We start from the raw sequence: 23,632 nt of genomic DNA on the forward strand, positions 1-23,632 counted from the left end.
AGCCCCGTGCAGAGCCAGAACGAGCCCCATATCCCGTTTTCGGCAGGCCGAGCCCGTACACTGGCCGCTCCGGGCAGAGCGGAGCCGAGGCGGGGCCTGAGGCGATTCTGAGGCGGTTCCTGAGGCCGTGCTGAGGCGGTGCCGAGGCGGTTCCTGAGGCGGTGCTGAGGCGGTGCTGAGGTGGGCCGGTTCCCGCCCGCCGCCGCTTTACGGCCGCCCCAGTGTCGCGCCGCGCCGCCCGCACGGAGGTCACCGAGCGCCGCCGGCCCCGGTGCGCCCGGCCCAGCCCAGCCCGGCTGCAGCCCAGCCCCAGCCCCAGCATGTGGCGGGTGTTGGCGCGACGCGTGTCCCGGGGCGCGGCCGGGCCGCCCGGCCTGGTGCGGCCCCGCCGAGCGCTCGGGGCCGGGGTCGGGGCCGGGGCTGGCCCGGCCCGGCGCGGCCCGGTCTGGGGCGGCCCCGCGCCTCGCCCGCTGCTGCCGCCACCGGCCTGGCCCCGGCTCGTCCCGCGCCGCTGCTGCAGCCTCCCGGCGCACCAGAAGGTGAGAGTCTCCCCCGGAACCTGCCCCGCCTGTCCCCCGTGTCCCCCTCGCTTCCCCCCTCGCTTTCCCCTCGCTTTCCCCTATCGCTCTCCCCCGTCCCTGCCCCTTCGCTCTCCCCCTCCCTCCTCCTTGGCTTTCCCCTTCCCTTTCCCCCTCGCTTTCCCCGTCCCTCCTCCTTCCCTTTCCCCTCTCCGTTTTCCGTCCCCTCCCCGTGAGGCTCACTTTTCCCCAGGGATTGAGTTATGGGATCATCGAGGTTGATAAAGTCCTTTAGGATCAGCGAGCCAGCACTGCGCTGGAGCCTCCCACCCGCACGGCTCTTGGATGCCCCCGGGGATGGGAACTCTGCCGCCTCTGTGGGTAATCCTGTTCCACCGCCCGGCCGCCCAAACTGGGAGAAAATCGGTGGTTTTTGTGTCTTTGGCACCACTTAGCCTCAAGTCTCTGCGTGGCTGTTGGGTGCTCCCTCCATCACCTCTGTCCTTTATCCCAGCTCCCTGCTGGCCCTTGGCAGACCCGGGCCGAGCCCTGGCTCTCTGTAACCCTTTCTTGAGGGAATCATAGAGTGCCAAGGGGTTGGAATGGACCTTAAAGCCATGTGCAGGGACACCTTCCACTGTGCCAGGTTGCTCCAAGCCCCACCCAGGCTGACCTTGAACACTTCCAGGGATGGGGCAAGCACAGCCTCTGCCCTCAGCACCCACTGTGGCTTTGCCAGGGTCCTTCACCAGCAGCTTGGGGCAGTGCTGGGGATTTGCAGCAGATCTGTGCCCCACATCCACGCTGAGCTGAGGATTTGTGTCTGTCCCATGTGTGCTGCCTGGCTGTGACACTGCCCTGTCCCTCACAGGTGGCACTGCCAGCGCTGTCCCCCACGATGCAGATGGGCACCATCGCACGCTGGGAGAAGAAGGAGGGGGACAAGATCAACGAAGGGGATCTCATAGCAGAGGTATCCTGGGCACGAGGCTGGGCTGAAGGGGATCTATAGCAGAAATATCCTGGGGATGAGGCTGGGCTGAAGGGGATCTATAGCAGAAATATCATGGGGACAAGATCAATGAAGGGGATCTATAGCAGGGCTATCCTGGGGGCAAAGCTGAGCTGAAGGGGATCTATAGCAGAAATATCCTGGGGACCAGGCTGGGCTGAAGGGGATCTATAGCAGAAATATCCTGGGGTTAAGGCTGAGCTCTCTCTCTTGAGCTGCATGTCTGGCCTGGAGGCTGTCCCTGGCTGAATGCAGATTTTGGATCCCATATCCCAGGGGATGCTGGTGGGAAGGAGTGGCTGTCAGCCTCTCAGAGCTAGTTTGAGGGCAGACTTCCCTAGAGCTGCTGCCTTAGGGTGATTTTTCCAGAACTGTGACCCTGGGAGGCTCTGGGCTCACCATTTGCTGTTCTCTCTCAAAGGTGGAGACAGACAAAGCCACAGTTGGCTTTGAGAGCCTGGAGGAATGTTACCTGGCCAAGATCCTGGTGCCTGAAGGAACAAGGGATGTTCCCATTGGGGCTGTAATATGTATCACAGTAGAAAAGTATGTATTTTCCTAACCCTTGATGTGAATTCCCCCTCTTGGGGCTTCTGGGATGCCTTGAGTGAAGGACAGATCATCACCTGACGGGCTTTGGGGCTCTGTGTGTTCTTCTAGGCCTGAATACATTGATGCCTTCAAAAACTACACCCTGGATTCTGCAGCAGCTGCTGCCCCTGCAGCCTCAGTGCCTCCCCCTCCAGCTGCAGCCCCCTCCCCACCACCTCAGCCTTCTCCTCAGGCCCCTGGCAGCTCTTACCCTCCTCACATGCAGGTAAGAGAGCACTGCTCCTGCTTTAAGGCTTCTTGCACTCTTTTTCTGCCCCAGCATTGCTGCCTGTGGGGCATTTTGTCATAGAAACTGTCTGGAGAATTTATTGACTGTGCCGCTTCAGTTGTGGTGTGCTTAGAGCAGGTGTTGGGGGACACCCCAGAAAGCTTTTTTAATAAATTCATTTCAGCATCCCAGCTGCTGGTGGAGGAGAGACCTATGCCTCCAGGGTTGTTGCTTTGAAAAATGTGCTAAATCTGCATTTTTGGACGGTTGTGGTGTAAAAAGACCTTGTGCTTAGTGTGAATAGGCTCTGCTCATATCTCAGAGCAGAACTCCAGCCTGTGGTGCTCTGGTGGCCACTCCAGATGTGTCTGTGGGTGACCAATAATGAATTGTGTTTGTGGGTGTAACCTTTTTGCTTTGCTTGGATTCTGAGTGTATCCACTGATGGATTTGAGCATTTTGTACAGGGGGTTGCTTTGAAAAGGAAAATCTGGAATATTGAACCGCATCCCACAGCCAAAGCATGGGGGAACTGATTTGTGTGAGATGTTACTCAAAGTCAGGCATAAAATAATTAATGAATGGCTTCTAAATGTGCATTTTGGCTACTGAAGTTGCTTTCTTCCCTCTGCTTGCCCCCTGTGCCCAGCTGTGTGTCACAGTGACAAAGGGACTTGCTGCAGCCTTCCTTGGCCTTGCAGTGATGATTATTGTGATTGATCCATTCCTTGCCCTCTGCTCTTGCTGGCTCTCCTGCTCAGGCCTTGCTAACAGAAGGCAAAGCAGCACAGAGGGACAGCTCTGCTTGGCTGCCATGGAGCCAGACTGGGAGTGCATTAAAGCTGCTTCTTTAGGGTGGCATCATTCTCAGGAGTCCAGGCTGTGCTGCTGAGCCCTGTGGTGAGCAGGGTCTGACTGTGCTGTGCTCTGTGCCTTCCCAGATCACCCTCCCTGCTCTGTCACCCACCATGACAATGGGCACCGTGCAGAGGTGGGAGAAGAAGGTTGGGGAGAAGCTGAGTGAGGGAGATTTGCTGGCTGAGATTGAGACAGATAAAGCCACAATCGGTGAGTGCCCAGCCAGGGTGGGTGAGGTGCCCTGGGAGGGTCCTGAGCAGCCTCTGCTAGCTCCTCTGGCTGCTCAGGGGGTGGTGCTGTGGGACAGGTTTTGTTAACATCCCATCCCACTGCAGAGCTCCTAAAAACACTTCTATTATTTCATCAGTCCTTCTTAGCAAGTGCCTGGAGAGGTTCCCTGCTGGAGAGGGTTCTCAGTCTCCAGCAGCAGCAGCACTTGGAGCAGCCCTTCAGCTCCTCAGTGTTGTTTGTTTCTCTCCCCTGCAGGCTTTGAAGTGCAGGAGGAAGGCTACCTGGCAAAGATCTTGGTGCCTGAAGGAACAAGAGATGTGCCCTTAGGAACTCCTCTGTGCATCATTGTGGAGAAGGAGGCTGATATCCCAGCCTTTGCTGACTACCAGGCTGCTGCAGTCACTGACATGAAGGCACCAGCTCCTCCTCCCCCTCCTCCTCCTCCCCAGGTAAGGAGAACTCATGGGCACCACTGAGAAGCCTGACTGAGCTGTTGTTGACAGCGTGAAGCCCAGGCTTCAGCAGGAGTGTTCTGATTTGTGAGTGCAAGGCTGATCCATGTGCTGAGAAATGATTGATGATTTGCCCTCCAAGACCTACAGCAGGTTTCATTCATTCTGAATTTTTCCCAGCTTGTTGCTTGTGCCGGTCCTGATTCCTCATCGTTGAAAATGGGGAGCTCAAGTTCTGTATTTTATTTGGTTTTTTATTCAGCTGACCTCCTTCCCAGCGAGTTTCTGATTTAATTTCTGGGAGCCTTTGTGCACACAAGTCATTATCTCTTGATTGATAATTAGGTGGGCCGTTTCTCTTACTGTGGGTTCCACTGATGGCTTTGATTCTCTGTTAAGGTGATGGCAACTCCTGCAGCTGCTCCTCCTCCTGCCCAGCCTGCTGCTGCTCCTGCTGCTGCAGCCCCCTCAGCAGGGCCACCCCGCAAAGGAGGAAGGGTCGTGGTCAGTCCCCTGGCAAAGAAGTTGGCAGCAGAGAAAGGAATCGACCTTACCCAAGTGAAAGGTACCTTTCCTTTCCACTTCTTTGCTCTCACTGTCAGCTTTCTGTCCCTGCAGAGCCATGTCCTCCTGTTCTTCCTGACTGTGCAGCTGTGAACCAGGAGTTGTGTTCAGTGATTCTCTCTGCTGAATAAAACTGAATAAAACTTTGCTTTAGAAGCAAAGCCATGCTGGAAATAATCAAAATCCTCTCCTGTTTTCCTTTGTCCCTTTCAGGCACTGGACCAGATGGCAGAATCACCAAAAAAGATGTGGAGTCATTTGTGCCATCAAAGGCTGCTCCAGTGGTAGGCTGGAAATCTGTGGGAAGGGATTTTACAGGCATGGAAAGCTCTGTGGAAGGGCAGTTCCTGCATGGAACTGGCATTGCTGGATTCTGTGGGTGGTGGTGACTGTAAGGTTGGGAAATTTAACCTGCCAGAAGCACTGGTGAAGCCTTCTCCCTTTGTTTGTCCCTTTGAAATTCCACTGAGAACAAAAATAGTGTGCTCCCAACCCTTCCTCTGGCTGCTGAATCCTCATGGGTGAGGGCACCCAGTCCCAGCTGGGCCAGATTGCTGGGGACAGGGGTCAGAAGGAAAGGCAGACCTAGCCAAGCCCAGCCTGTCAGTGCTGCCCCAGAAGTGCTCTGATGCTGTGGTTTGTGCTGTCCCTGGGCTGATGGAGGTGTTTTCTGTGTGCTGCAGTTTGGGAGAGCCCCCAGCACAGCTCTGCTGTCTGTACAACAACCAGAGCAGGACTGGCTGGGCTGGAGCTCCACAGCAGCACATCTCAGTGCTGAGCTGCTAAACACTCCATGCTGCATTTAGTAACCTAACAGAGGGGTTAGAAGGAGCTTGGTGGGCACTGGAGAGGTGGAAATGGCTGCAGCTCTTCCCAAGGGGCAGCTTGGCCTCAGCACTGAGCTCCCTTTGTGTGTTTCTGGGGTGACACTGGTGTTCCCTGCAGGCTGCAGCTCCGGAGGCAGTTCCTGTGGTGGCAGCAGCACCCGAGGGGACCTTCACAGACATCCCCATCAGCAACATCCGCAGGGTAAGGGCTCAGTGTGTGCCAGGGCTGCTCTTCTGGCCGGGAGGGCTCCAGGCTGATCTGTGTTCTTGCTCTGCACACCCCAGGTCATTGCTCAGAGGCTGATGCAGTCCAAACAAACAATACCTCACTACTACCTGTCCATCGATGTCAACATGGGGAAAGTCCTGGTGCTAAGGAAGGAGCTCAATCAGGTGAGTTCTGGCATCTTGCCTTGGGAAAAAAAACATTCTTTTGAGTGCTTTTTGTGGGTGAGTTCTGGACTGTCTGTGACAGAAGCAGGTTTTCCTCATGTCTGCTCCTTCATGACTTCCCTAAGGGGCTGTTCTGAGCTCTGCTTGGTGGTGATTCATTATTTCAGGTGGAAAATAAAAGGATAGAAAGATTTTTAATAAGAAGAAAGGTAAAATAATTCCAAGCCAAGTTTGAGAAAAACTAAACATTAACAAAACCTACGTTCCTAAATTACAAAGGAAATACTTTCACCTTCTAAATTATCCTTGAATTTCAATGCTTGCAAGTGGTGTGATTGCTTTCTAATGTTCCTGTGAACTGCAGTGACCGCCCTTGTTAACTGGGGGGATGTGTAGGGGACAAACTGACACGTGGGATCTCTTCATTTGCAGGAGGTCTCGGAGAACATTAAGCTTTCTGTCAATGACTTCATCATTAAAGCTTCTGCGTTGGCATGCTTGAAAGTGCCTGAGGCAAATTCTTCATGGATGGACACAGTTATTAGGCAGTAAGTTTATGGCATGGTCAGAGCCAGAAACTTCCTTTGTTCATGGCAAAAAAGAACTGCTGGGATTTGAGGGAGGGGAAAAATACGATCTGAAGGTGAGAGGTTTTGTTAAAGTGATAAAATCTTCGAGTCTAAGGCTGGTGGGAAAGGTGAAATCATTGTCACAAATTAATGTTAATTTTGGGTTGTCTGGCCTGTTTTTATTTTTCCTGTTTGCTCCCTTGCTGGAGGTGTTTCAGCTGCTGTGTGTGTTGCAGGAATCATGTGGTGGACGTGAGTGTGGCTGTCAGCACCCCTGCAGGGCTCATCACCCCCATCGTGTTCAACGCCCACATCAAGGGCCTGGCTGCCATCAGCAAGGACGTGGCTTCCCTGGCAGCCAGGGCCCGCGAGGGCAAGCTGCAGCCTCACGAGTTCCAGGTCAGACACCCCAGGTGGTGTAAACTCTGCTGCTCTTGACTTGTCTGAAAGGAGCAAAGGCTGGTTTGTGATGTTTGAGCCTTGTTCAGTAGTCACAGAATGTCCTGAGTGGGAAGGACCCACAGGGGTCATGGAATGCAGCCCCTGGCCCTGCACTGACACCCCAAATCCCACCCTGGGCATCCCTGGAGTGCTGTCCAACCCTCCTGGAGCTCTGGCAGCCTTGGGGCTGTGCCCATTCCCTGGGGAGCCTGGGCAGTGCCAGCACCCTCTGGAGAAGAACCTTTCCCTGAGATCCATCCCAAATTCCCCTGGCACAGCTCCAGCTCTCCCTGGATCCTGTCCCTGCTCACCAAAGAGCCTCCCCTCCTCAGGAAGCTGCAGACTGGAATGATGTTCCCCCTCTCCTCATGTTCCCAGTTTTTGTGAGTTTGCCCCTGAATGTGTTTGTTTTCTTTTAGGGTGGTACTTTCACAATTTCCAATTTAGGAATGTATGGGATTAAGAATTTCTCTGCTATAATCAATCCACCTCAAGCCTGCATCCTGGCAGTGGGTTCCTCAAAAGAAATACTAGTGCCAGCTGATAATGAGAAAGGGTGAGTTTCCATCTGATCCTGAACTCAAACTCTGAAGTCATGCCTAGTTTCCTAACACCTACATTAGATAATAATTTTAAAAACGTTAAAATGTATTGTTGACACAGTGCTTTCAGTACTTGCTCCAATTTGCACTTAAGGAAATCCTCAAGGATGGATCCTGTATTAATATCCCCTTGCTTAGAGCTAAAATGTTTTTTTCCTTTGTGTGTGGGGCTGTCTGTGAGTTCCCTGCCCTCAGGGGAGCACACAGAGGTGTTTTTAGTGCCTCTGGGAAGTTCCTTCCTTGGTTTTCCTCAGAGAAGGAATGAACATGATCTCCCCAGTGCAGCTGGGGGAAACATCTGTCACCAGGCACCAGCTGCTATTCCTGGCTCTCCGAGCAGCTTCTCCACTCTGTAAGTGGCACTGCCTTGCAGAGGGGTGTGTTAACCCTTTTTTTGTTGTTTTTCTCCCAGCTTTGACGTGGCCAGCGTGATGTCTGTCACCCTGAGCTGTGATCACCGTGTTGTGGATGGAGCAGTTGGAGCACAGTGGCTTGCTGAGTTCAAGAACTTCCTTGAAAAGCCAGTAACCATGCTGCTATAATTTAACCATGCAAAGCCGAATTTTCATGGGTCACACTGTTGTGTTTTAAACAAGCTATTTAGACTTTAGTGTTCAGACTTTGAGAGAGTTCCTTTTTTTATTTAAAAAAATGTATTATATTATCTGGTAATGTTATTTACCAGTCTGTACAGAAAAAAAAAAGTTTGCAAAAGTGCTTTTCAGAGCAATATTACAGCTACACTGTATTTTTATACAGTTAGTTAACTTGCAAACTCTTCCAAAACAGAGTTAAGCATCCCAGATTTTAAATAAAACAAAATTATCCTGGCATTGTGCCAGCTGCTTCTGAACTCGGGTGCCCAGGGGCTGCACACCAACATTTTCTTTCATGACCTCGGTGTTGTCAGAGCCTGGAGTTTCAAACATCTCTGGCCAGGAGCGCAGGTGAGATGGCCACAGAAGGGACAAGAGGAGGGGAACTGCCCCATTCTGGGCTGGGAGGTGGCACAGCAGGGCTGGGGACAGTCTCAGAGGCCAGCACTGCTGTTCCAAAATTCCTGTTTGGAATTTGGCTCTGGCCGGGACCTTCTGAGCTCCCTGAGCACTTTGAGGTGAAGGAGCTCTGCTGGCTGTGGGTCCCAGCTCTGGGGCACCAAACAACATGCTGTGCATCTCTCATGGACTCTCACTGCCATCTGCTTCTGCTGTGGAACCCCTGCAGCTGCTGTTCCTGTGGCTGAGCTAACCCTGGGCTCTGGTGCCATGGAAGTCACTGTTTTGCAGAATGTTCAGTGTGTGTTGGAAGGCAGTGTAGGCAAATCACACATGCTGATAACCCCAGCAGGGGAAGGGAATCATGTGAGGACTGGGGTGTTTGGGATTTTTCATTTCAGGCATTCTAACACAGGAAGCTCTGACTTTAGCCACTGGAATTGCAGACCTTCCCTGGATTGTTCCTGTTGTCCAGCCCCAGTGAAGCTGCAGAATGTGCTCTCCATGTACATATTGTATGTAAGGTGCTTCTCTAGTCTGTTGGACTCGTGTCCAGTTACCCCAGGCATTGTACCCTGCGAGGGCTGCAGTGCTGAACATTCTGAAATTCCACTTTCCACATGGAAATGTTCGTGTAAAAAAAAGGACAAACGTGCAGTAATGACAGAGTGACCAGGAGAATTAAATAGGGGGGCAGAGTTGGAAAAAAAAGGAAGAAGTTGTTCAGGCTGATCCTGTTATTCTGTATATTGCATTAAGTACTGTCTCCTGTAAAATTCTACATAATTCACTAAAAATACTGAAAGAAAATACTGTGGAAATTAAATATTTTTGTGGGAACTGTTTAGTGTCTGGTTGCTGTGATGCCTTGCTTAAGCGCAAAAAAAAAAGTGCATTAAGATTTTGGATTTTCTTGAATGACCTGAAATACCCTGATTCCAGACTGGCTCTAGTGAACCCATGTTCCATTAAATGTTGGGAATTGACAACTACTAAACCATGTCCCAGTGCTTTTCTCATCAGTTGTGTGTGGCTTTCCTGCTGTGGCTCAGTGCTCTGCAGCCTCTCACCCTGTTAACCTGAGATTTAATCACAGATCTTTTCCTTTTTGCTGTCTGCAGCTTCCTCTCGGCTCTGCTCACGCGTGGGGCCATGTGTGACAGGTTGTTCCAGCATTAAATACTTGAAGAGAGCTGCTCTAACCACGGCATCCTGTCCATTTATTTATTTAACAAAAAACCATCACCACTGTTCCTGCTGTCCCTTCAGTAAAGCTTGTGGGCATTGGTGGTTCTTTACTACAGCACATAACAAATTCTGTGACTAAATATTCAACTATTCTTTGAATATTTACAGTCTTTACTCATTTTTACTGCTATTCCTCCAACCTTCCTTTCCTGCTTGTATCTCTAAAGGCATTTGAGATATTCACCCCTCATGAGTAAAAAAGGAATTAAAAATGCCCTTAACCACACTCCTACAAAAGATTTTCACTCTGGGCTTTTGTTGTGTAATCTGCCAAAACTTCAAGAAGTTTCAGTCGTGTTCCCAAGCTCTGTTTGTGCAGAAGTATCTTACAACAGCTTTGCTAAATGCTGGCTAAGAATAACCACAATTACGGAAAACAATTAATTAAAAGGCAATTTAAAAAATAAATTATAAATAAGACTCAAAATTGATTAAAACTATTTTAAAATATTTTATAAAAAATATTAATTAAATTTAAGCCATTACTTAAAATTGAATTTAAGCTATTCCTTAAAATTGAATTTAAACCATTACTTAAAAAAGAATTCAAGCCATTACTTAAATTTTATTAGTTAAGTAATTGATTCAAAGTACTAACGAGTTCTATCGTTTGCAGCATTACCCAGCCACAGTGTTTCTGGCAATTTCTGCGTTAGTTTGGGGTATTTTTTCCCCAAAAAAAGAATTTCTTTCGAGCAGTCACCTGCTCTCCGGGGCCCAGGCGGTCGGAGCCAGGGCGGGCAGCGCGGGGCTGGATCCGGTGCCGGGCCGGGCGGTACCGGGGCGGTACCGGCTCCGTCCGGGGCGGTTCGGCTCCGTTCGGGCCGCCCGGAGCCCTCACGGCCCTCACGGCCATGGCGGCGCCGTTGCCCCGGAGACGGCGCCGGAAGCGGCGCGCGCGCGGCCCCGCGCGTTTCCGCGTCCCCCGCCCGGCCCGGCCCGGCCCGGCCCCGCCGCCACAAGCAGCGCCAGCCCCGGCACCGAGCCCGGGCCGGCCCGCGGCAGCGCCCGCAGCATGTCCCGCGTGCCCGTGGGGAAGGTGCTGCTGCGCAACGTCATCCGCCACACCGGAGCGCACAACAAGGTGAGGCCCGGGCCGCCCGCGCCCGGCGGGGCCTGCGGGGCCGAGCGGGGCGGCCCGGGCTGCGGGCGGGACAGCGTGAGGGTGCGGGGACACCGGGAGGGACATCTCGGTGTGAGGGGTCACTGTGAGGGACATCCCGGTGTGGGGGACAGCCCCGGGCTGCAGGGGGGACACCGGGAGGGACATCCCGGTGTGGGGGACAGCCCCGGGCTGCGGGGACACCGTGAGGATGCGGGCACATCCCGGGCTGCGGGGACATCCCGGCGGTGCCAGCCGGCGATGCGGGTTCGAACACCCCGGAGTGCGGGGCAGCCTTCGTGCCGCGCAGAGCGGCAGCGTTGGGCAGAAACCAAAGGAGTTTGGTAAATCCGCCACATCCTCAGGGTCACTTTTGGTTTAACGCCGTTCCGGTTTTCCCCGAGTTTCGGTTTCACCCCGATATGTGTGTGTTTACTTAAAAAATAGCAAATCTCGAATAGGCTTTGTTGTATTTTATTTGTTGCGGTTTGTATGTGCTTTTTATTGCATGAAACAGTTTGCACTTTGTTTGCACAGGCAGGATTTTAGTGCAAGGTTAAGCAACTCCATTAAGTTTAGCAAACTGTTTCATGAATCATAATTCAGCAGGTCTAACCAGCACCAGGAAGTTCTGTTTGGGATACAGATATGTGTAAATAATCCTTTGTTTGGGGATGGTAGGAAGGGTGGCTGTGAGTTTCCTCACCAGGAGTGTTGAGGGTGCTGCATAACTGTGAATTTCTCATGATGTTCAACTCATTTCCCTTCCTGTGACTTTCAGCTTCAGGAAGAGACAGAAATGTGGAAGATAAGGGAGTGGGAGAAGCAGACAGAAGAGACTTACTGGAAAAGGCAGAGCAGAATGCTGTCAGACACCTCCAGGTGAGATGCACCACTGAAATATTGATTTTCTCCTTAACGACTCCCTGCAAAGAGCTCAGGCCTCAGCTTGAGCCTGATGTCAGTGTGTTGATGGAGATGTGACATGCTGGAGGTGCTGGGTGAATGAGGGGATGAATGAGGAGGTGAATGAGGATTTCTGGGGGCTCTGGGAGGTTTTCCCCACCTGAAGGAGCCGTTCCCTCTCCAGCAGCCGCATGCGCAGCGATGGCTTCGACGAGGAGGGGCACAGGGCAGACTGGAAACCCAGGAACCCACAGCTCCTTGACCTGGTGGAAGATGATCTCCTCAGGGCCAGATCCTGGAATAAAAAGCTGTATGAATGTGAAGCCAACATGCCAGACAGGTCTGTGGGGGGGTTCTGTGTTCTGGGGTTGTGATTAAAACATCTTTTTGGAGCCCTGTACCAAAAAATGACACGTTTCTGTTTGGTGTGTGCTGTGATGAAATAGAGCTTCAGCTCATTTTGAGAATGAATAACATGTACAAACTTCTGCCATGTCACAGAATAACCAATTTGAGTTCATCAGTGGAGTTTCTAAGACACATTAAGCAGCAAAAGCCCAGCCCTAAACTTAATATTTATAACTCTGCCCAGAAAGCTTAGAAAATCTCAAGAAACACCATTCTAGGGTTGGATTTAAGGAAATCGGAGTTGTGCTTTGAGAATATAAGGTGTATTTAAATAGCACCAAGCAAATCAGTCCTATTTCCTTCCTGTCTAAACTCAGATTCATTCTGTAGCTCTGCCTTTTCAGAATTGCATTTTTATCATCAAACACATTGTCTGTTTTTAATGGATGGTTCTGCTTTCTTACAGGTGGGGGCACAGTGGATACAAAGAGTTGTACCCTGAAGAATTTGACACAGACAGGTAAGGCAGACACCCTTACTGATGGGTCCAGAATCTGCCTTCTGACAAGTTCTGCTGGGAATTTTACAAACTGAGTTTTGAATTTTTAATACAGATCAACCTTGACTGCAAAGCCTTACCGTTAAAAAACTCAAATCCATTAACGTGGTGTGAGTCTTCAGAGAATCTTTTGTATTAATTAAGATATTCATGTTTAGCTGGAGTTACCAAAATCGCTGAGTCTGGGAGGTAAATAAATTCTTGCAGTATCCTGGACAGTGGAAAACCAAGATTTTAAGAGAGAATTAATTATTTTTAACCTACACCCAGCAGAATCATCAATACTTTTCAGGCTTACAGATTGGATGTAAATGAGTTTCATCACTCAGTGGCTTCCAGTTCACCTCCTCCTGTTCTTTTTCCAGTGATCAGCAGGAAGGAGAGGAGCAAAATGCTGTCAATGGGAAGAAGAGATCCCACCTGGGGAAACAAACAGCCCGTGAGTCCCACAAAAGGAAAAAAACCAAGAAATCCCACAAGAAGAAACAAAAAAAGCGCTCACACAAAAAGAGGAAGAAAAAGAAAAAGGAGCAGGAGAGAAGTTCCACAGATTCCTCCCAGGGGGAGAGCGAGGGCTCAGGAGAGCAGACTCCGAGCACCCGCAGAGGAAAACACAAGCGCAAGAAAAAGCCCAGGAAAGTGCCTGCCAAGGAACCTACCTCTTCTTCTGGGCAGGAGAGTGACTTTTGCCATGCAAGCAGCTCCAGCACCAGCAGCTCTGAGGACACTGAGTCCGAGGGGAGAAAGGAGAAGCGGCCCCCAAGGAAGAGGAAGAAGCGGCACAGCTCCGTGCCCGAGAGGCCGAGCGAGGTGCTCGAGAAGAGGAGCAAGAGGAAGAACTGGAAGGTGGCGGGGGATGAGAAATCTGAGGACAGCTCTGATGAGGACTGAGGGGTCTGGGGGCAGCTCAGAGCAGGAGGGGAGGGCAGAGGCAGCTCTGTGTCACTCGGCACTGCTCCAACACTGGTTTACACACACGCTGCCAGCCCGCAGGGAGCAGGGCTCGCCGGGCAGCACTGCAGGACAGCACCTACCTGCCCCACAGGTGGGCTCATCCCGCCAGCTTGGCTGTGATCAGGTTGTTTTGTTTCTGAAATTATGTTTGAACAGATTGCTCTTTGGCTCACCAAAACAATGGCCAGTAGGAGAGAGGACAGGCTGGTAAATCAAGCTGGTAGCAGAGGAAATGTCACTGTAACCCCCACATCAGTTTTGTCTTCCCATCCTCCACCAAAAGCACGTGGGGGCGTGCACAGGGTCAGCTGGACACGGAGGGGAGCTGAGGGAATATTCCCATTCCAGCTGAAGGGCAGTGACTTCTCTAATGGTGAAAAAAGGCAGCAGTTTGCTTGGTTTAGACTCCTGTCCAGAGCCTGCTGTGGGCTGGCCACCGTGTCCACCTTCCTTCCTCCTCTGTGGGGATGCTGGAAGCATTTGTGCTGACAGAGGGGCCGTGGTGGGTGTTGTGTCCTGTCTCTGCTGTGCCCAGTGTGTTACTGGAGAAACTGGTACCAGGCCGTTCTCCCTGCAGCGAACAGCCAAGCCTTTTAATAAAACAAATGAATACAGATGTGTTTGATGCTTTAGTCATTGTTCTGGAGCAAAGCCCGGGGACAGAGCACAGGCCTGCGAGTCTGGGTGGTGCCTATGTTCTCTCTGTGCTGTTTGTTGCTGCTTGACCACACTTGCAGGAGGTGAAATCAGGGCAATGGGGAATGTGTGGGGTGATTGTTGTCTCCTGGACAACCACAAAACAGTGCCAGCGGCCCTAAATCCTCACTCCAAGCCCTGACTGCTGTTCCTTTTTTCCCTTCCAGTGGAAAGAAAAACAGGATATTCATGGAGGTGTTTATGGTGTGTACCAAGGTGTTGCACTAGTGAACACACAGATGAGGAGCACCTGGGTCTGTTGCGGGGTTTAAGACAGAATTACAGAATTACAGATTGGTTCGGGCTGGAAGGGAATTTAGGGATATTCCAGTTCCCTGAACATCACACCTTCCACCAGGATGCTCCAGCCTGTCCTTGGGCGCTTCCAGGGATGGGGCAGCCACAGCTCCTCTGGGCAGCTCTGCAGGGCCTGCCCGCCCTCACAGCGGAGGCTCCTGCCCAGATCCCACACGGCTGCCTCTGCCGTTCGCACCCTCCCCGCGGAGCTCCGCGATCGCTGCCGGCCGTGCCGCTGCCCCGGAGGCGGAAGCGGCGGCGGAAGCTCGGGCGCGGTTCCGGGTCCGGGCGCAGTGCCCTTGGAGCGGACATGGCGCTGGCGCTGCTGCGGCCGCGGCCCCGCGGGGCCGCCCTGGGTCAGTGAGGCCGAGGGAGCGGGGCGGGGAGCGGGACCCGGAGGGAGCGGGGCGGGGAGCGGGACCCGGAGGGAGCGGGGCGGGGTGCGGGACCCGGAGGGAGCGGGATCCTGGAGGGTGCGGGGCTCCGGAGGGTGCGGGATCCCTGAGGGAGCGGGGCTCCGGAGGGTGCGGGTTCCTGGCGGCTCCGGGTCCCCGGAGGGTGCGGGGTTCTCACGCCGCGCCCCCGTTGTCCCCGCAGCTCTGCTGGGCTCGGCCCTGCTCCGCCGCCCCGCCGCGCTCGGTGCCGCCGCCGCCCGCTGCGCTCCGGCCCGCGAGAGCCACGGCCCGCCCCGCCAGGGACACGGTACGGGCCTGTCTGTCTGTCTGTCCGTCCGTCCGTGCTGGTGTGCGGGGGTCTCGTTTTCCCGGGATCGGGACCCCTGCTGAACCCGAGCACCCGGGTCTAGCTCAAGGCATCCTGCCAATGGCAGACTTGGGGTTAGGTGATCCTTCAGGTCTATTCCAGCTTCTCAGTATTCTGTGATTCTGTCAAGAATGGGCTGTAAAGGACCAGATTTTGGCTCCTTTGGGTCCTTCAAGGCACCAACAGTGGTGCAGGAACAGAGGAGACGGAGGTAGTACCTGATGGCCATACAGAGACTTAAAAACAAGACGAGCTTTAAGGTCCCTCCCATCCCTAACCAGGCTGAGTCTATAATTTATTTGGGCCACTCTAGGAGATTTTAAGTGGCAGCTGTAACAAAGAACAAAAGATATTTACATATGGTGCAGTGGTTTTGTTGGTGTCCTGTTGGGTGATGTACAGTTGTAGGTGTTACCAGCAAAGGAAAAAATAATCCTAAATGCCCGTTGGTTTAAGGGAAAAGCTGTGAAAGGCTGAGTGTTGTTAGGTAGGGCAGTAACCGCGCAGAGATGTTATTTGTGATAAATAATGGTGCAGTTGTGGTGCCTCAGGCTGTGAGGAGTGTGTGTACCCTCCCCTTCAGCAGCTCTGTTACCAGTTAATAGCACTTCAGTGTGCACTTTGCCCAAGTCCAAACTTCAGATCCTTTGCTTTCCTTATGTTGTCGCTTTCTAAATTTCTTTTCTCCGTGCCAAAACGAAGGAAACCATTTGCATTTTGGTTTAGGTGATGATATCAGTGTGTTAGTTGAGCACTTTGGTTGCATTGATAATTTCACAGAGTCAGTTCTTGATGGTCTCAGCCTGGGCTGATGCTCCCGTTGTGTTGCCAAGCATTGCTCAAGCAGAGTTTTGGTTTGCAAACTCCCCAGATGTGACAGCCATCCAAGCCAGCCATGCAAGGGCTGCAGAGCCCTTGGCAGAGGGGCTTTTCCCTGAGGATGTCTCTCCCTGCAGGCGGTTCCAAGGCTGCATCTCTGCACTGGACAGGGGAGCGAGCTGTCAGTGTGCTGCTGCTGGGGCTGCTCCCCGCAGCCTACCTGTGCCCTGGACCGGCTGTGGACTATTCCCTGGCTGCTGCCCTCACCCTGCACGGCCACTGGTAAGCACAGCAGGGCTCAGCTCACAGCCAAGGAGCTTTGATGCCTCCAAACCTCATCCTGGGCTAGTGTAAAACAAGGAAAAGGTCCTTGGTTTCCGCCTTCGGTGGCAGGAGTGGTTGTACTTTGGTCTTCCTTTCTCTCACTGTCCTCTCAGTCAGAAAAAGAATCCATAAAATCTTAACCTTAAGAGCATTTCCTTGCCCCTGGAGGTGCAGAATCCTGGATGTTTTTAGCCCGTGCAAGAACCAGTGTTGTGTGAACAGAGGGAACAGAAAGAGGACAGATCTGTATAAAAATAATACAAAAATATTCTGCCTCTGAAACTCCGTGCAGTGGCTTTGTACGTCTCAGTGGTGGTGAGATGGTCATCTCATCCATCTCAGTGGTTCTGCATAATAAAGAGCTCGCAGCAAATATTCCACTAAGGAGACCTGGATGATTCCTTTATTCCTGGATGGGTGTTTGCTCAGTGTAGTTCTGCTGTGATCCTTGATGAGAGCAGGGACAGGGCTGGTTAGGAGTGGATCCAGCTGCATGGCTGGCCACGCTGGCAGCACCCACCTTCCTGAGGTGATCCTGCTTTGGGAGTTCCTTGCCACAAGGACAAAGCAGATTTTTGTGGTACTTTGGGGGTGCCAGGTTTTCTTAAAGCTCAGTTTTGTCCTGAGGAATTTGTGCCAGGGATTCTTGCACTGTCCTTGCTCTGACTGGGAGCTTTTTCCCAAAAGAAGCATCTCGTGTCTCATGTTGCTGGATAGTTCAAATCTGGGCAGCAGTTCACTTCCAGATGTAGAAAAAACTAAAAATATACGAATTTCTTTGGTTGCCACTCTTCTAATCTAAATGAGTACCCAGGAGTGTTCTGTGTCTTTGTGACAATGGCTGGTCCCAGATATTTCCTTGCTTTTCCTCTTTTCCAGTCCTTGGAAGTCAGATAAGAAGGCAGATCCAAGGATTCTGTTTGGAGAGCTGTGGTCAGCACTTGTTTTCCTCAGGAAAACTCTGAGCCAATCTGTGTATTTTCAAAGAATCTGGAATGTTTTGGTTTGTTTTTGAAATAGATTTTTCCTCTTTCTGTGTGGGAACTGCAGGAAAGGCTGATGGCAGCAGGGCGGAAAAAAGCCCAGTTGGCAGAATGGGGGACACCAAGAGGATGGATTTCAGTGAGTGACCTTTGCTGATTTGAGCTTTTCTCTCTCGTTTAGGGGTCTGGGCCAGGTAATTACTGATTATGTGCACGGAGATGTCCCCATTAAAGTGGCCAACACAGGGCTGTACGTCCTGTCTGCCCTGACCTTCGCTGGCCTCTGCCACTTCAACTACCACGACGTGGGCATCTGCAAGGCTGTGGCCATGCTCTGGAGCCTCTGAGGAGCCCCAGCCCCGACACACACGATTGTCCTCTGCTGCCTCTGCTTCATCAGCTTGTGAGCACCATCCTGCACCACACAGGAGCAGCCAAGGGTCCCCAGTGAGCCTGCAGGGGGCTCACAGCTAGTTTAGGATATATAGAGAAAAAAAACAGGTTTAAATTCAGATTTAACTGGAAGATGTCCAGTGAGATGAGTGGATTCAAGCTGCACTGTAAATTAGGATGGATGAGTGAATTACATCAGTGGCAGGTTTGCATAGCTAAAGGGGGCTCTCCTTGTAATTGCAGTTTTAATGAGTGTTTTTCTAACTGTTGGTTGGTTTCCTGTTCTGTAAAACAACCTTGCCTTGTGGAAAACTGAACTGTTTCTTCTGACATCAGTGTGTAAGGCAGACCCTGTAACTCTTTGGACCCTGGGAGCTGATGTAGAAAAGGGAATTCTTTTTTTCAGATTCCATGCAATAAAGAATTTACAGAAATTTTGTGTGTGCTTCTGAACCATTTTTACTGCTTTGGGTTGCCTAAAATATTTTCTCTGCTGATAGGTCTGCTCTGCCTTACTTCATAAAATGAAGAATATTTGTATGAATTAATACTTAGAGGTGACTTAGACTTGACTTAACACAAGGATAATTAATGTCCCTTAGAAAACATAGCAAGAATAAAAATACTTCTGCAGATTGACTTTAGGAACATTTGACTTGCAAGTTTTTTATGTTCATCTACAACACTTCTTTGAGGTTTATTTTCTAAATGCTCTGGTCTGTGTTGTCCTGTGTGACAGAAAAGACAATGAAGAGGAGGCTGAGGGAATGTTCTGTTTAAGGGATGTTTTCTTTAAGAATGTTTTGTTCTTTTTAGGGGGGAACTGAGATTGTGGTTTTTAACTTTTGCTTCATGCTGTCTGACTTTCACATTGCCAAGGAGTGGAGAACTCTTTCCACACTCTCGTGGTACTTTTATGGCACTATTAATAGTGAGAGGAAGAGAATTTGTGTTACCATCAGTGACTCTGCAATGAATAGAACAACCAAGTCACTGTTCGGATTCTACAAGACTTTGAGGGTTTTTTTCTTTTTAACGTGGAGTGGAAATTTTATTTATTAGCAAAAGCAGGTAGCTGGCCAATTTTTTGATGGTGTTGTGGCCAGGATGGAGCTGAGGGCTGGTTTAAATGCCAGCGTGTGTTACTTCAGTGCCAGGAGGAGGAGCAGGCAGATGGTGAGTCATGGGGAAGTCCCTCTGGGCAAGCTGAGGGTCTCTCGTGGAAAGTGTCTGAGATTTCCTCACACAGGATGCAGCTGGATGTGGTGTTTAGGCTGCTTGGGTGAGAAATTCTTTATCTGAGAGGTTTGGCAATGTAGAAGTCCAAACCTAATGCAAAAGCTGTTGGGTTGATGTTAAAGATTTTAAGGATTTAGGCATTAAAGATTTTAGGGATCAAATTCTACAGGACTATATTGACATTATGGATATTCTTGTTTCTTCAGTGTGTATTTCTCTTCTGTCTGACTGGAAAACATGCTTGGCCTTTTGCCAAAAACTTGCATTTATTTTTTTAATGAGAACTGACAGTAGTTAAAACATAAAACTGACTTGTTTAGGATAAAGAAAGACAAAAGTTTATTTTATATAAAAAAGAAACTATTTTAAAACTGTTGAAGTGTTCCATCATAGGTTGTGATTTTCATTTTGACTGAACTTACATAAACTTATCTTCATGGTTTCATCTACTTCATCTTCTGACAGTTTCTTAAGGATTAATTTTCTCAAGTAACCTTCTTCCTCAAAGGCCAAGAACATTCCCTGCTCCATGGAGTATTCAAACTTAAATGCTTGGGAGCAGCAAGGTGTAAATGTCTTTTTGAAAAAGATGAAGTTGCTTTCACCAGAAATTTCTTTGGGAACTTCTCCTTCCTGAGGAAGGAAAAATGGAGCAGGTTAATCCCAGCAGGAGCCCTGAGCAGTTTTATTGCAGCTCCGAGTTGTTAATTCTGCCTGTTGGGTTTGTACAGATGAGGAGAGGGGAGCAGATCCTTACCTTGAACCTGACGATCATTTTCCCACATTCCCTCTCACAGCACATGTAGTAACTCTTGTTTTCCACTTGGACAGTGAAGGCCACGGGCAGCCCAGCTAAGGGTGTGGTGGTTTTGTAGCAGTGGATGCTGAAAAGCATCCCCTTGCCTGGAAAGAGATGGGTTATTGCTGATAACCTGCTCCAAGGGAGCTGCAACAGCTGCAGCCAGGGATGCTTTGCCATTCCCCAGCTGGCTCACCAGGGTGTTCTTCCTGACAGAAGAGCCAGGACCTGAATTTTTATGGCTTCTGGTTGTGCTTTATGCAATCAGGCAATAACCAGGGTGCACCAAGGTCACCAGGCAGGGTCAGACCCTTCTATGTGCACGCAGGAACTGAGACTGGCATGTGGAACTGGCTGGCTGTAAATCAGAGCATGGCTGGATACACGTGATCCAGAAATAAATATGGGCGATAAATAGAGTTGTAAATAAATTGCTGAAGCACCCCAAGAAGTCAAAGCCAAAACTGTAACTTTATAGCTAGTATTATTAGAAGAAAGTAAGACCTTTTAGTGCCAATAAATTGTTTGAATTTTAAAGTGATTTTTTGTAATCCTGCATAAAAAAGGGGGAAATTAAGAATTTTGTGATCAGAGCCAAGCAAAAATTTTAACAGCCCTTTTTCTGCATGTGACATCCGGCAGGCTTTGGTTTAACCCAGAAACCTTATCCATCACCAATGCCCAAGACACAAAATTTCACTCTCAGCTTAGTTTTCTTCTTGCAAATGAAGCTTTAAGTCGTGACACTCAGTCCCATCGCTGAGTGGATGATCACAAAGAACAAAACCACCTCCAGGATACAGCAGCAGAGCCGTGGGGATGGTTTGTGCTTGTTTGGAAATTACCAGATTGCATCTCCTGGTCTGTCACATCCTCAAAGGCTGCCACGTTCAGGTCGGGGCGCACCACCAGCAGCTGGCTGTTCACGTTCCTCAGCACTCGGTGCAGGGTCTTTTCCTTGCACAGGGCATCACACTCCAGCTCTGCAGGAAGAATCAACCTAAATTCTGCACATTTCAGCTGTTGTCTCCTCACATCCTGACAGTTAATCCTGGCATTGTGGATGTCACGTGAAAGGAGTTCTGAGAATGACACCAAACTCATCATCTTTTACACCTCTGCTTGAAGCAGATTTCCAGAATCCGAAATTTAGTTATATAAGCAGAATCTGAAATTTAGTTAGATAAGCAGAAATTTATTTACAACAGAAATTTATTTATATAAAATTATTTGTAGATCTTTTATTTCTAAGAAAAGCTGCTGTCTTTGTTAATGAGAATTCAGAAGCATCAATTCTCTTTTGCCCAGCAATTAAAGTGCATTGAAAGGTGCTGTCAGGGAAGCCACCACCTTAAGAGGAATTAAAGCAACATCAGCATCACAAGTAATGAGCTGTAGCTCTGTGTTTTTTGCAGCCACTCTCAGTGTGAAACTTGTCCTCTCTGGATTGGCAGCTATGAAATGAGTAACAAAGCCATAAAAGATGAGTTCTTAGCTTACCATCGTCGTCTTGGTTCCAAGTGAGCAGTGAAAAAAAGGAAAGAAAAACAACATTAAGCTCTGCCCCCGCACAAGAAGTCACTTTGTGCCCAGACAGCCACCTACACCTTCCCACAGCCCAGTGCCACCAAGGCTGAGCTGCTCATTACAGACAGGTTTTATCTGTCAGCAAAACAAATGACAGCCCAGTCATTTGAGAACTGAGTCACCACCAAACCAGAGGTATGCAAAATGCTTTTTTAGGGTTATTTAGAGGTGAGGAGGTCACTCTGAGCCTAAAACTGAGGAATAACTGCATGCAAATTTTTGGTTTTATCGGTGCCTTCAAGTGAGCGAAAGGACAAGAAGAACTCATTGCAAATTGCTTTTAAAGAATAAACTGTTTCCTAACTGACTTTTTTCCTCAAGATGGGGAATTACTCACTCACTCCAGGTCCACACCCCAGTATTCCAACGCTTCTGAGCGTCCTTTCCTAGAGCTATTTGTAAACAAGTATTGCCCTGACTCAGCCACTTGGCTAGCAACACATAAAACTGAAGCTTATGTGGGAAATTAGGTGAAATCAGACTGACAAAGGAATTGTGTTAAATCAGTATTCAAACAGAAAAGGTCATTAAATGCTCTAATTACCTTCAAAATAGAGGCAGAAATTTTTTCCAAGTTCTACTGCATACACCAGAATCTCTTCATCACTCATCTTCACCCTGCCCACAGTACAGGGAGAGGAATCAGAGTTAGCCTCAATGCTTCTTACCCCACAAAGGGATGAAAGCTAGGTCTGCACACACTGATCTTACCAGTTTTCCCCTAGAAAAGCATCAGCTTCCAAAATACCCCAAAGTTAGAACCCATTTCTGACTGCCCCTAGGAAGGTCATCCCTTGCACTAAAGATAATAAATGTCTTAAAACCAGGAGAACAATGAGGAGATCTGGCTCTTGCACGGGGGGTTTGATTGTGCAATCAAAACACGCAGCTCACTCCAAAGCTTTTTCACTACATGAAAATGACCTTTTATACAAAAAGTGAGCAATATAAACATAAGTAAACATGCACACCCAGAGGGATTAGGGTGGAAATCACTGTGGTTTCCCTTGTTCCTGTGGCAAAGCACTTTAATTAATGTATTTGAGAGTGATTTTTTTTTTCTCTTTGTATTTCATATGGTTTTCATGTAGCTGCAGCTGTGCAGAAGAGACAGCAGGCTCCCAGCAGCATCTTTGTTTGCAAACGTGCACATTCACACCTTGGAAACGAGACACCACAGCACCCAACCGCGCACGTCTCGTTCTTAGCACATTAACCTCAAAATCATCTGTTTTTCTAAAACCCAGGGACAAGCAGAGGCAGAGGACTAGAGGAAAAAGTGGCCCTTGGTTTAATGGGTCAAACAAAACGACTGTGCCTCTCCCCTTGATCACAGAATCAAAACCGTTGGAAAAGACCAACGCCAGGATCATAAAACCCAACCCTGAGTAATAAAAGATGGTCCTTTAGACCTTTTACCGAGGACCGTTTTCAGATTACCCTTCTTCGAAAGGAACGGCAGGAGCTCAAAGGCGTTCCTGACTCGGTCGTGGACTGACTCACCCCGGGAAGCTGCAGGGATGCGGGGCGGGAGCAGAGGTGGCTCTCAGTGGTCCTTTCTGGCTCTCGGTGGTCCTTTCTGGCTCTCAGTGGCCCTTTCTGGCTCTCAGTGGCCCTTTCTGACTCCCGGGGAGTCGCAGCCGGGCGATGGGAGCCGGGAGAAGCACAGGATGCAGGATGGGAGCAGATGTGGCTCTCGGTGATCCTTTCTGGCTCTCAGTGGTCCTTTCTGGCTCTCGGTTATCCTTTCTGGCTCTTCGGGAAGCGCAGCAGAGCGGTGAGAGCCAGGAGAAGCGCAGGGTGCAAGGGCGGTGGCTCTTGGTGGCCCTTTCTGGCTCTTCGGGAGTCCTTTCGGTCTCCTCTGGAGCTGCAGCCGAGCGATGGGAGCAGGGAGAAGCACAGGGTGCAGGATGGGAGCAGATGTAGCTCTCAGTCAGTGGTCCTTTCTGACTCTTAGTTATCCTTTCTGGCTCTCGGTGGCCCCTTCTGGCTCTCAGTGGTCCTTTCTGGCTGTCAGTGGTCCTTTCTGGCTCTCGGTGGCCCCTTCTGGCTCTCGATGGTCCTTTCTGGCTCTCGGTGGCCCTTTCTGGCTCCCGATGATGCTTTCTGGCTCTCGGTGGCCCTTTCTGGCTCCCGGTGGCCCTTTCTGGCTCTCGGTGGTCCTTTCTGGCTCCCGGTGGCCCTTTCTGGCTCCCGGTGGCCCTTTCTGGCTCTCTTCCTGGCTCTCGGTGGCCCCTTCTGTCTCCCGGGCAGCTGAAGCCGGGCGATGGGAGCCGGGAGGAGCGCAGCTGCCGGGTGAGGATCGGGGCTGTGCCAAGGCCGGCCCGGGTCAGT

General features: G+C 50.3%; 4 protein-coding genes across 5 annotated transcripts; 3 read left to right on the plus strand and 1 right to left on the minus strand.

The window, feature by feature from the left end:
• Positions 1 to 320: 320 nt before the first annotated feature.
• On the plus strand, positions 321 to 9,279 carry DLAT (dihydrolipoamide S-acetyltransferase). Its single transcript, XM_058041182.1, has 14 exons — positions 321 to 539; positions 1,390 to 1,491; positions 1,952 to 2,076; positions 2,191 to 2,347; positions 3,292 to 3,418; positions 3,695 to 3,888; positions 4,291 to 4,456; positions 4,669 to 4,739; positions 5,401 to 5,484; positions 5,568 to 5,675; positions 6,108 to 6,223; positions 6,481 to 6,643; positions 7,105 to 7,241; positions 7,700 to 9,279. The coding sequence occupies exons 1-14, from the start codon at positions 321 to 323 to the stop codon at positions 7,827 to 7,829; spliced, it is 1,899 nt and encodes a 632-aa protein (XP_057897165.1). The 3' UTR covers positions 7,830 to 9,279.
• Positions 9,280 to 10,483: 1,204 nt separating this feature from the next.
• Positions 10,484 to 14,012, plus strand: NKAPD1 (NKAP domain containing 1). 2 transcript variants are annotated; one of them, XM_058041259.1, is made up of 5 exons: positions 10,484 to 10,614; positions 11,414 to 11,514; positions 11,723 to 11,878; positions 12,353 to 12,406; positions 12,811 to 14,012. In XM_058041259.1, exons 1-5 carry the CDS (start codon positions 10,546 to 10,548, stop codon positions 13,334 to 13,336), a joined length of 906 nt encoding a protein of 301 aa, XP_057897242.1. In that variant the 5' UTR covers positions 10,484 to 10,545; the 3' UTR covers positions 13,337 to 14,012. The 2 variants fall into 2 exon arrangements, with proteins under 2 accessions (XP_057897242.1, XP_057897243.1); XM_058041260.1 differs by having other exon boundaries at positions 11,726 to 11,878.
• A 690-nt stretch (positions 14,013 to 14,702) lies between these two features.
• Positions 14,703 to 18,107, plus strand: SDHD (succinate dehydrogenase complex subunit D). The gene is made up of 4 exons (XM_058041139.1): positions 14,703 to 14,748; positions 14,990 to 15,094; positions 16,111 to 16,255; positions 17,462 to 18,107. The coding sequence occupies exons 1-4, from the start codon at positions 14,703 to 14,705 to the stop codon at positions 17,625 to 17,627; spliced, it is 462 nt and encodes a 153-aa protein (XP_057897122.1). The 3' UTR covers positions 17,628 to 18,107.
• A 1,139-nt stretch (positions 18,108 to 19,246) lies between these two features.
• IL18 (interleukin 18) lies at positions 19,247 to 22,874 on the minus strand. The gene is made up of 6 exons (XM_058041313.1): positions 22,802 to 22,874; positions 21,843 to 21,916; positions 21,212 to 21,220; positions 20,557 to 20,694; positions 19,670 to 19,815; positions 19,247 to 19,545 (listed from the first exon to the last, which is right to left on the minus strand). The coding sequence occupies exons 2-6, from the start codon at positions 21,907 to 21,909 to the stop codon at positions 19,300 to 19,302; spliced, it is 606 nt and encodes a 201-aa protein (XP_057897296.1). The 5' UTR covers positions 21,910 to 21,916; positions 22,802 to 22,874; the 3' UTR covers positions 19,247 to 19,299.
• Between the last annotated feature and the right edge of the window lie 758 nt (positions 22,875 to 23,632).

Source organism: Melospiza georgiana, chromosome 27, assembly GCF_028018845.1.
Source record: "Melospiza georgiana isolate bMelGeo1 chromosome 27, bMelGeo1.pri, whole genome shotgun sequence".
Taxonomy (NCBI): Eukaryota; Metazoa; Chordata; class Aves; order Passeriformes; family Passerellidae; genus Melospiza; species Melospiza georgiana.

Excerpts from the sequence above, each read along its gene's own strand:
- NKAPD1 (XM_058041259.1), top strand. The coding sequence starts at position 10,546 with ATGTCCCGCGTGCCCGTGGGGAAGGTGCTGCTGCGCAACGTCATCCGC. Across the intron at positions 10,615-11,413 it reads ACACCGGAGCGCACAACAAG|CTTCAGGAAGAGACAGAAAT; the intron begins GTGAGGCCCGGG and ends TGTGACTTTCAG. Across the intron at positions 11,879-12,352 it reads GAAGCCAACATGCCAGACAG|GTGGGGGCACAGTGGATACA; the intron begins GTCTGTGGGGGG and ends GCTTTCTTACAG.
- SDHD (XM_058041139.1), top strand. The coding sequence starts at position 14,703 with ATGGCGCTGGCGCTGCTGCGGCCGCGGCCCCGCGGGGCCGCCCTGG. Across the intron at positions 14,749-14,989 it reads GCCCCGCGGGGCCGCCCTGG|CTCTGCTGGGCTCGGCCCTG; the intron begins GTCAGTGAGGCC and ends TTGTCCCCGCAG. Across the intron at positions 16,256-17,461 it reads CTCACCCTGCACGGCCACTG|GGGTCTGGGCCAGGTAATTA; the intron begins GTAAGCACAGCA and ends TCTCTCGTTTAG.
- IL18 (XM_058041313.1), bottom strand. The coding sequence starts at position 21,909 with ATGAGTGATGAAGAGATTCTGGTGTATGCAGTAGAACTTGGAAAAAAT. Across the intron at positions 19,816-20,556 it reads AGACCAGGAGATGCAATCTG|GCAAGGGGATGCTTTTCAGC; the intron begins GTAATTTCCAAA and ends ATCTCTTTCCAG. Across the intron at positions 19,546-19,669 it reads AAATGATCGTCAGGTTCAAG|GAAGGAGAAGTTCCCAAAGA; the intron begins GTAAGGATCTGC and ends TTCCTTCCTCAG.
- DLAT (XM_058041182.1), top strand. The coding sequence starts at position 321 with ATGTGGCGGGTGTTGGCGCGACGCGTGTCCCGGGGCGCGGCCGGGCCG. Across the intron at positions 5,485-5,567 it reads CCATCAGCAACATCCGCAGG|GTCATTGCTCAGAGGCTGAT; the intron begins GTAAGGGCTCAG and ends TGCACACCCCAG. Across the intron at positions 5,676-6,107 it reads TAAGGAAGGAGCTCAATCAG|GAGGTCTCGGAGAACATTAA; the intron begins GTGAGTTCTGGC and ends CTTCATTTGCAG.